Here is an 11,475-nt window from a genome sequence, read left to right on the forward strand (position 1 = left end):
TTTGATCCTGACCAATAGAGGACATGAATTGGCATTCAGCTAATGAGCAGGCACGAGCTCCCTGGAGCTCAGGGCGAGGGAGACATTTTCAAATTAGGGTAGAATTGGTTGAATGAGCTGACCTCATCAGTTGAATTTCTGCACACCTGCAAAAGTCTCACTTGGAAACGGGCGTATATTAGACACCGATGTTCACATCGTCTATGATCTGAGCGCAACTAATGCAAGGCTGAGTGCAGGCAGACAGTAGATGAAATTAGTGAAGCCATCTTTAACATGCACTGTAATTAATAAGAAGGAGAATTTTTCAAAAAAAGAGGAGATTTTTGTGGCGTCCCACCGTTTAACACGCATTTCTTCCACTTTGAGTTAAAACGAATGAATGAATTTTGGTGGTTCATTAAAACCCCCAATTTATCCTCACTAATCAGGGTCTGATTATCTGATTGACAGCCGCTAAATCAGATCTGTGTTAAATGTTTTAGAGGGCCAAATTAAACAACCCCTCTTTTTATCCTGTTCTAGACTATTTTAAAAGGTACGCCTTAAATTGACAACCATCAAAGGAAAAATCTTAATCGTATTTGTTTTTTCTCTTTCTTAAATTGCTTTTTTAAAAATTTTACCATGTTATTTTTTCTCTTTTGTCTTTAGGTGCCATCTACAGTGAGAGCAGTAGGGAACGAGAGAGTGCTGGCTCTACGACAAAGGACACAGATGTTGTGGGAAGCTTACTTTTCCTCGGTGGACAAGATAGTTCTCACCACACTGGAGGTCAGGCCAAGAATGGACAAACTCTTGATAATAAGGTCCAGCCACAGAAAATCCAACCAGATGTTGTTGGTAAAATCCAGGATCAGATATTCAAAGGCAAAGCCCAAACTCACGATTTGAAACAGAGGATGGAGTGCTGCCTGGGTATAGCATGTAGGACACTTAAAAACCACTTGCTTGTTGTAGCATTTTCAGACATTTCCAATCTAACATGCTAACAAGCTAACATAGCTCTCTTAACAGGTAATATGTGAGTTCAGGGCAAGATTTTTTCAGTTTGGCTCTAGTACTTCAGTGAGGTTTTGAATACTTACTGAACTATCTGATGAGACAGGTTACTACACATCCAGTTACTTTGGCACTTTAGTCTGAGGATTATAAAACAGAGAGGTTTGGTGAACAGATCTTATCTGCACAAATGCCTCATACCAACTGTCAAGCATGGAGGTGGAGGTCTGATGATTTGGGTTTATTTTGCACCCACAAGACATCAGGCCTATACTTACTAAATTGACCATGAACTCCTCTGTTTATTAAAAGAACTATGCAATTGGGTTGTGCAAGAGAGCCTTGATCCCAAACATAGCAGCAAATATAAAACAGAATGACTGAAAAAGTAAAGAATTAAGTTATTGCAATGATGCAAAGTCCAGAACTCAACCTAACTGAAATGCTGTGTTGGGACCTTAAGAGGGCTGTGCTGGGAAAAAAAAAGCCAACAAACCTTGATGAACTGAAGGAACTTTGTGAAGAAGAGTCAGCCAAGATTCCTCTACAATCATGTGAGAGACTAATAAAGTCTGAAAAGAATTACTAAAAGTCATTGAATCATGGGGTATACCTAGCCTTTCACTGGACTGCATAAACTCTTGTAAAAACTTTATTTTTCACATGACTGTAGCCACGGTGACATCAGTTATTGGTTAGTAAAGTCCCGTTCTGAAGCTTCAGTCTGAACATTTTTGGCCTTTGCCATTTTGATATTTTGAAACTGCACAGGAGAAGCAAGGGGTGAATTTAACAGACTTTACAGTTACAAGGATATTCACGGTAAAGCATGCCCTGCTCTGTACTCAAATGCTCTTTGACTGAAGTGGGAGTGGAATTTACAAATCCGCTTTGCTTGTATCACATTAAGCTTTGACCCCCTAGTGTCAACACAAGATCCGTGTCCCACAAATATGCGTGTGGGTAATACTGCAAACCTAGTTTTTCTCTGCTGCTATACAGATCTATTCAGAAATGTGCAGAACTCGAACGTTTCAAGTGAAAACTGCTATAAACACAGGCGGAGTTACTACTCCTGTGCCTTTTTCCTGCCTGCGTCCTGTATCATCAGTCCTCTTTCAGAAGACTGGTTTGCAGCAGAGTTGTCATATTTGAATCAAACACCCTTGTATCATTATGATTACAGGGTTGGCCCATGGTCTGTATTTCCACTCTTTCACTATCTCAGTTTTGTGTTGAATTAGGTCTGTGAAACATTTCAAAGCAGAGCACATCTGATCCGTCTTAGAGAAATCCCCCAAATGTATAGAAATTATATATCATTACTTAAATATCAGTCTCAACCTGCCAGTTTCTGCTTTACTGGTGACTATTATGACTTTTGATATGCTGCACATCAGGTGTAGAAGAAAAAACTTAAACCGGAATTACAAAGAGCTTGGAGTTTTCTTCACTTTTTTGTCTTTGAACAAGCTGCAAAGAAATGCATTGCAAAGATAGCTACTCTGGCTCAGAGAATGTCATTTGAAGGTTGGCCCAGCAGTTAGATGATGCATAAAAAGAAATGCCAAACCTCCTTATATAAGAAGTTTTTGAACACTCTGATAAAGTCAATGTGAGTAAACAACAGATTTAATGCTGCTGAAATCTGAAGAAATCACAGAACGAGTGGTAAACTTTATAATCAGATGTTTATGAACTGGAGTCTGGGAGCTCCTAGTTAATTTGGTGTGTGGAATTTGTGCAAATGATAATAAGAGGAAGGTTCTGGAGGTTAGTGATAAGCTGGTTATGTACAATGCATACAGCATGTAGAGGGGACCTCCGCACGAGAGACAGCTGTGCAGTCAGCTTGAGGTCAGTGAGGCAGAGGACTTCAGGTGCCAGTGTTGCTGCTGCATGGACACCTCCTATTGGTGTACAATGGGAAGTACACAGATCCTGTCATTACGGACTCCTAAAATATGCAGAGACAAGTGTGTCAGGACTTGAACTGCAGTGCAGTTTATATTAAGCTCTAAAATTCTCATGCACTGGCTTAGAAGGGGAAAAATGAGTGTGATGCAGGCTCATACTCGATGAGTACAACAGCCACTTTAATGCATAAAGCCAACATGTATTTCTCACATTGCAACCCACGTCGAACCTCATCCAATTTTTTTCCTTTCTTAGATCATTAAGGACCGTGTATTTTCTCACATATCGAGGAACAAGTACATGTGGAACTACCTCCCAGGAGGTCTGCTGGTCCTGCCAGAGTACTCCACTCATCTTGCACATTTCCCTTTCTACTACCTTGGATTAGGTAAATGCAGAGTTTATTTAAACAAATCAGCACAGCTTGCGAATCTTGATTGCATGCTAAGGATGTTGGAAAGGAGATGAAAAATTAAGACGCCACACTCAACATTACACAAATTGTTCTCAAATATTTGCTTAAGTTCTTGTCTGTATTGATTTTAATTTTGCATTCCTGCCAAATATTTGTTCTTTTATCCGGTTTAAATACATTATTTTATAAATTACGGCAGCATTAAACTGCAGCATTGCTCTCTACAGCACAGTGTTTTAAATGTTCAGATTCTTCATGGTGGCTTGAAATTATTTTGATGATGTTCAGTACAAATAAATATTAGTATTATTAGGCTTAGATTAGCAGCACCTTGCGCATGTTCAGACAGATAAGACATTTCATCATGTGCACATCTTTGTTTCATGACTTTGCTCAGGAGTCACTCCAGGACAGGAGTTCACTGCTGTCATCCATGCTGTCTCTCCATTGGTCTCCCAGTCTCAACCAATCATGAAGCTACTTCAGGTGGTCTCTAAGTCAAAGTACTGCTCACAGGTACATACTGAGATATTCTCTATGTAACTTTGTCATAATAATAAGCAAAAGTTGGATTGTGTGTACAGTTGCTTCAGAAAGTAGTCACTTTTTCACATATTATAATCGTAAGTTTAACTTGAAATGCATAATTGTGAATGTTTCTATAAAGCTACACTCAGTAACCCCTGAAGGCAAAGCAAACACATTTTAAGAAATGTTGAGAACGTACTACAGTGCCTTTCAGGTATTTATTTTCTTAACTGTTTATCACGGGGCCTATCATACCTTTATTGCAAATCTCTCATTTGAAAAGCATCCATGTCTACTCCTGCTGCAGTGCTCTCCACTGTTTTTCAAATTCCTCTTCAATAACTTCTGTCGTAAAGTGAATGGATTGTGCATAATTTAGTTTGTGCATATATAAGATTCAGTGATGTCAGAGCAAAATTATAGTGAAGTATAGATCTCACCAGGTTATAAAATTGAGCAGCTGGGGAAAAAAAGATGAGTCTCCACACTTCATAGAGTTGTGCATCTGGACAGACTGTGCAACCAAGCAAGAAATGCCATGGTCGCGAAAGTGACCTGGAACCCAACAGTCACTCTAACAAGTCAGTAGATGTTCTCTGCAGGAATTAGATGATCTGCCAATAAAAGGGCAGCCAGGAGCCAGGAGCACATCATCAATCAGGTCTTTAAGCTAAAAGTTGCAAGAGAAGCTGCTCTGAGTAAAACAGAGATGTCCTTGAAGAAAACCAGCTGAAGAGCACATGCAACTTGAGACCAAAGGGGTGAACTACAAAGTAAGATTAGTGGTTTAGCAAGCTACGTCAAGCTTAAAATCGGCGTTTTATATTTCTCAAAAGAGTTTCTCTTTTTACTTGGATAAATCACTGATGCTGAACACAATGCAGTCATGAGCAGGTTATGTTCAAAGCACCATATTTTAAGTGTAATGCAGATTCTCTGCTGCGGGAATACTTTTTTTTTTTTGACATAAACATTGTTAAACCATATCTTACCTTAAAAACAAGCATCGGGAGTGCACTCAGCCATTAAAATAATTAACTTGAATTAAAATGCTTATTTTTTAGCTCTGTGTGCGCTAACGTACCAGAATAACAGTTTTTTGCAGCCTTAATCTCTTGCTGTTTTTGCAACAGTATTGCATTTTACTGTTACAATTTTTATGTAGATATTTAGTCGTGTACGTGGCACTAATAGGGATCATTTTGTGTTGAAGAAGAGTTATATGACCTTTTTATATGAACATTGCACAGAGCCTGAACTAGAAAGCCCGACTTAATAAGAGAAAGTTGTTAACCACTGTTGTGATACTGGTTATCTCCAAATGAGTTTTAGGTTTTGTCAAATCAGCTGGGAAAGCCTGGCTGTGTTGACTTTCATTTGTATTAAACCCCTCAGGAATCCTGCTCAGCATTACAATAAACCAAAGCATACATACTTGGTTTTAGAACAAGTTTCTAGTAGTTCTTGAGTTAAAGGCCAAACTTAAACCCCATAGAGCACCAAAAATTAAACTTCACCGATATGAAGTGAATAAGAGTACAAAAATTAAAGTGGTCTGGATACTTGAGTACCTAAGGCAACTGTAGACTATGAAAATTTATCATTGAGCAAACTATCATATGGGATATGGGATATCATATGGGTGAGGGATCATACCTCTGAAATCCCTGACTGATTTATGACAGCTACTTTTCTAATCAATCTAATGCATCTATATGTCGACATTTTACATGAGCTCCACTTCTCTTCTGTTTTAGATCATTATTCTGTGGAACAGCGAGAAACCGCCACCCAGTCGGAGCAAATGGCCTCCTATGCCTGTCCCCCTCACTGTGACAGATGGCAGGAGGAAGGTGAGGGCCAGTGCCACTCACAACTCAAGCTGTAGCCTGCTGTGACGTCTGAGTGACAGAATGACAAACTGTCGCTTGCTCAGTCTGTTTATGCGTCTCTCACTCGCTGTCTATATCTGCTAATCTATTTTTCGCCTTGATGTCTCTTTTTTTGGTCTTTCTTACCATCCGTGTTTATCTGACGTGTCCACCGATCCGTGCAGCATTTACTTTCTCAACCCTTCTTCCATGTGTGTCTTTTCAGACGTTTTTCTTCCTCCCAAGGCAAAACCTATAGTGATTCACCCATCTCAGTCACTCAACATGATTTACTGTATTTCATAATCTCTCAGAGCACAAGCCAGCCATCCCACGGGCTACAGCACCAGAGCTAAAACTAGTGACTTTGTTTTTCTCGCAGACCACCAGTCGGTTTCTACCTCATGTTGCCATAGAGACGGAAGCAGTGCTGAGTCTGGATGAGGATACGGTCCTACTGACAAGTGAGGTGTGTGGACATGTACAACACACAATACATACAGCAGAAGCGCCCACATACTGTACATGAATAAATTAATATTTCTAAACAAAAAAAACCCTGAATCTTCCTTTTCTGTACTTGCAGGTGAACTTTGCCTTCTTGGTGTGGCGGAGCTTCCCTGAGCGGATTGTAGGCTATCCTCCCAGAAGCCACTTCTGGGATCCCCTGAAGCGGGCCTGGGGCTACACCTCCAAATGGACCAACGACTACTCTATTGTCCTAACTGGAGCCGCCTTCTACCACAGGTGCATGAACGCAGGAGGGAAAAAATAATGAATAATAATTTGTTTCATATTTTTTATAACTGAAAACTTTCTTTGTGGTTACTAGTCTTTTAATTAAAGGTTCAAAGGAAGAAAAAAGACACTTTAGTTGAATCACCCAGCAAAATCTTGGTTTGTCTCACATATCCGGTGGTAAAAAAATTATTTGAATTTGCTATTACATAACAGCAGGAAAACATTTTATTGGAGTTGTAAGTTCTACATTAATTGGTCTGATCTTCAGTCGCCTTTATAGACATGTCACTTTCATGTATACAGATGTGAGTAATCTTTCCAATCCATGCTGGAAAAAGTATGTGAAACTTTGTGCCGACAGTCAAAGGAGCTTGCAAAGAAAAGCATCTGGACTTCTTTAAGTTACTTGAAGACGTTTCACCTCTCATCCGAGAAGCTTCTTCAGTTCTGAAGGGTGTTCCTCCCAAAATGTACGGCAATATGTCTATGAAGGTTCTCAGTCATCCAGGTCATCGTAGTCAAAGGAGCTTGCAAAGAAAAGCGTCTGGACTTCTTTAAGTTACTTGAAGACGTTTCACCTCTCATCCGAGAAGCTTCTTCAGTTCGGATGAGAGGTGAAACGTCTTCAAGTAACTTAAAGAAGTCCAGACGCTTTTCTTTGCAAGCTCCTTTGACTACGATGACCTGGATGACTGAGAACCTTCACAGACATATTTGTGCCGACAGTTTCTCCTACTTGGAGTCAAGTGCTTCAATTAAGGAGATGAGATTGGGTTGTGGGTTGGCGTGTCCTCTATAAATAAGGCATATCAATGTTGCAAGGGAGGTTTGCCTACAAAGGTTCCTAACTGAGTTAAATGACTTAGAAACAATTAGGTGGCAGCCATAGTTAGAGCTAATCAAATTACCTAAATGATAAGAGAAGGCGCTTCAGTGCTTCTTTTCCTATTCCCTTTAGTATTAGCTCTACTGCAGCATCTTTTATAACAACCCATAATGCTGTTCATCGATTCTCTTAGCACTGCAGTTGTCTTTGAAAAGATCACACCAGGATGCAATCCTGAGAGGTCGGAGAAAAACTCAAGGGTAACAGCAAAACCATCATAGAAATCTTTGCAACATAACGAAATCTTTGTTCATATTTCCACTATATGAAAATAGATATTCAATAGAATGGCCTTAATTTAAGGATACGATGCTTTTCGAGAACAAAATAATACAGCAGATCCCAAGTTTACCAAACCTGAAGGTTGTGTGAGTAGATGAGACAAAACTTAAAGCATTTTGACAACAACATATGTTTAAAGGAAGGAAAACAACAAAATCTCATGGGAGCATGGTTTGGGGCTGTTTTGCTCCCTCTGGGATTGAGTGCCGTGCAATTGCTGAATTCAAACAATGAATTTAAGAATTATCAATTTATTTTTTTTTGTAAATGAGACTATCAGGGCAGGAGTCCATGACCTTAAAATGCAAGCTCATAGTATAGTCAGCAAAAGAATGGTTGAAAAGGTAGAAGATCGTTGTTATGGAATTGCTGAGTTCTCAACTGAGAGGTTATGGCAAGACCTGAAGAGGGCTGTTCAGTCCATACATCCCAGAAATGTTAACAAACTGAGTCAGCTTTGTAGGAGGCAATGGTTAAAAATGAAGTTCTTACTGTTGTGTAAGCTCCATAAGCAGCTACAGGAAAACAGGAGCTCCTACAAATGGCTAAATTTAAAAGTTTGTTCATTTTTCCAGGGTGTACTGAGACTTTTTAATGTGTTTGATATATTCGTCTATAATAACTGCAACATTTGACAAACTAATACAGAACAGACATTAAATTCTCAAAACAGACTGCTTCAAAGATTAAAAACTGAGAGCAAGGGAGAACTTGAACTCTAGCAGCTCCGAACATAATGGCACAAATATCAACATGATGAGCAATAAGGGACAATCAAACAGAAAGAAAAGGCATCAAGAATAATTATGTATTTGTGTGAGCGGGAGGGGGAAAAAAAGAAGGCAAGAGTGAATTACTCAGGGATTACTTCAAGCAGTTTGATTAATTCGAAAAGCACGAAGTCGATTATGTGCTATGGGAGAGGGATGGGAGTTCTTATACAATGAGAATGTAATTACACCACAGACAGGGTACTTTAAAAGGTGTTGAAACCTTGTGACATTTTGAGACAATGTGGTCATTATTGTCAGCAGACTTAATAAAAACACGTTTTTGTCGTGCTAATTTGAATCTCTAAAGCCTATAGACACATCAGCGCCAACTTTAATAACCCGTTTTACTGCTTAAACAGAAAAATACCAATGAATAGTGAGCCTATAAAACACGACTCGCTCAGTGGGGGAATGGATAATTTAGTCTTCATCTAATTTTTACTGCATATCATATTAGTAAACTGATCTGACGGCGCGCCGAGACTCCACGGCAGCAACTTACATAGAGATAAATGTGGCCAATTTTGGTTGTGAAGCACAATTAAACCTTCTTTAAAAAAATAGAGTGACAGTTGCTTAGTCTGAAAATATAATGATAAGTAAATTGAAAGCGCTATACACCTAAAACTGATATTGAAGAACATATGCATTGCATCAGTGGAGTTTAGTCGGCTGGGCACCTTAAAGCTTAAATCTCACTCGGCGGAGAAATCAACTTGTCCTAGATACATATTATCAGCATACATCACACCATCTACTCTGTAGAGGTCACCGAGCCTGCTAACAGATGGTTGCTTGACCTCCAGTTAATCATGTTATGTTACATTTTTATTTTAGGTTAGATGAGGCCCTTGTCTAAAGAAATTTACAGTATGATGAGTGTAGGTATGAGAGGCTAAAACTATCATTAGAGCTACTGAAAGCGAGACAGGTAGAGCACATTGGCGGAAGAAGTGGCAGCATATCTTTGTCAGATGGGGTTTTTTAAACATATCTCTTTTATATAAAGCACCATTGCCTGCTGGCTTTAAGAATACAATGAATATTGTATGTTTATGTGACACTCTCAACTTCCCCACAGGTACTACCACTACCTGTTCACTCACTACCTGCCTCAGTCTCTGCGGACTCTGGTGGATCGCACCTCCAACTGTGAGGACATCCTTATGAACTTCCTGGTCTCTGCTGTGACTCACCAGCCGCCGATCAAAGTGGCTCAAAGGAAGCAGTACAAGGAGCTCCCCAGTCCACAGGTAGGTACCGAATTGTCTTCAAAGTAATACTCTCTGGAGTCTCTTGACTTGGTTGTTAGAACAAGATTGGATGCTAAATAGCATGTGCCTGTTCTACTCCCAGGGTACGAAGAGCGTCCCTTGGGCCAACCCTGAACACTTCAACCAGAGGCAAGAGTGCGTCAACTCCTTTGCCAACTGGTTTGGCTACATGCCCCTGGTGCATTCTCAGTTTCGCCTGGACCCCGTTCTCTTCAAAGATCAAGTGTCCGTCCTACGCAAGAAGTACAAAGACCTGGAGAGGGCCTAACATTTCTGGACAAAAAGACTAGAGAGCGTTGAAGTCATGTTTCGAGCCATTTTGGACAGACAAATATGGCTACTAAGTAACAGAAAGTTCAAGACATGTCTTTCATGCATGGGAAGTGGACAAAAAGGCACCGAGGTCCATTGGTGACATGGACAATCATCAAGAAAGACCCAAGGAGATCTGAACTATATAAAGAGCTTAAGAGAAAGGAGTCTATAAAAAGTACTTCAAATGCTTCTCCAACCTCCATGAATCTTGAGAAATTTGGGGCCTTAAAATAGTCCTTGTGATTGGCCCTGTCGCTGAGAAAGGACGATTAAAATAGTCAAAAAAGGAACATTTGTGAACACTTCAAATGTCAGTGCTACTGCAGTGGCAACAAGGAGAGAATGACTATCTCATGCCAGGAGCACCCAAAGGACTGGTATCGGTGCCATGCACTCCAGCTGGCAACATCTGTCTCCATGTTACTGTTGCCAAGGAAACAGATCATTTCACATTAAAATGCTAACTGTAAGACCAATAAAGTGATTTATAAATGCAAACTCTGGACTCGTGCTGCAGAATGTTCACATATTTTGTCCCATAATTGCCAAACACACAGTGTGTGGCCACGTTTCCAGCAGAGGCAAAGTTCATCTTGTAATTTAAGGTACAAGCAACAAAGATAGGAAATCAGGGAGGCTGCTGTGGCATGTCTGTCTTTCATCCAGTTATGCTACAAACGTATAAAAAGAATCATGTAGTTCTGGTTACACTGCTGAAGATCACACTGTCAAGCAGTTTCTTGAAAAACACACAAAAAATAGAAATCAACTAATCATTATGAATACTACCTTTAAATGAATAAGCGAAATCTGTAGGAAAACAGCCAAAATCTTTGTTCCAGTGGATTTATCATTTGCAGTCCAAGTTGGCATTTATTTTGAATATATGCAGATAAATGTTTGTCATGCAGAGCAAAAGACAGACTAATTGCTGGATGGTGATGCCAAACCTAGTAAAACTCGGTGAACTTAGGCAAGTAAATGTGTTTGAGGCAACCTGAAAATCAGAGTTGGGAAAAAAGGTGAGTTAAGTAACTCTGAATGTGGGATGGTTGTTGGCGCCAGACGGGTTGGTCTGAGAACTCCAGAAACTGAAGGTTTACTGGGATTTTCCCATACAACCATCTTTAGAAGAACGGAGAGCGCCAGGTCAGTGTGTGAAAATACCCTGTTGATGTCAGAGGAGAATGTACAGACTGCTTTGAGCTGCTAGAAAGCCAACTCAGCCGTTCTCTACAACCAAGATATCGAGAAGAGCTTCTCTGAATGCACAACACATCAAACCTTGAATCAGATTGGCTACAGCAGCCGAAGACAACACGTGGCGCTACTCTTGTCAACTAAGAACTAAGTTTATGAGGGTCTCGAAAAGCGATATATAAATGCAATCCATTATTATTATTATTATTATTATTATAGTTCACATGAGCTTACCAGACTGAAAAAAAGCATGATCCATCCTGCCTTGTAT

General features: G+C 39.9%; 1 protein-coding gene across 3 annotated transcripts in view; it reads left to right on the forward strand.

Moving 5' to 3' along the window:
• ext1c (exostoses (multiple) 1c) overlaps positions 1 to 10,502 on the forward strand; it is a 92,921-nt gene extending 82,419 nt beyond the window's left edge. For all 3 annotated transcript variants that reach the window (XM_082521705.1, XM_082521707.1, XM_082521706.1), the window contains exons 5-12: positions 655 to 774; positions 3,175 to 3,307; positions 3,732 to 3,850; positions 5,620 to 5,715; positions 6,116 to 6,202; positions 6,320 to 6,480; positions 9,497 to 9,668; positions 9,772 to 10,502. In XM_082521705.1, coding sequence (XP_082377831.1) covers positions 655 to 774; positions 3,175 to 3,307; positions 3,732 to 3,850; positions 5,620 to 5,715; positions 6,116 to 6,202; positions 6,320 to 6,480; positions 9,497 to 9,668; positions 9,772 to 9,957 — 1,074 coding nt within the window. In that variant the 3' untranslated portion in view covers positions 9,958 to 10,502. The remainder of the gene's footprint in view (positions 1 to 654; positions 775 to 3,174; positions 3,308 to 3,731; positions 3,851 to 5,619; positions 5,716 to 6,115; positions 6,203 to 6,319; positions 6,481 to 9,496; positions 9,669 to 9,771) is intronic.
• The last annotated feature ends 973 nt before the right edge of the window (positions 10,503 to 11,475 follow it).

The sequence above is a fragment of the Aulonocara stuartgranti genome (genome assembly GCF_965226115.1).
Source record: "Aulonocara stuartgranti genome assembly, chromosome: 22".
Classification (NCBI taxonomy): domain Eukaryota; kingdom Metazoa; phylum Chordata; class Actinopteri; order Cichliformes; family Cichlidae; genus Aulonocara; species Aulonocara stuartgranti.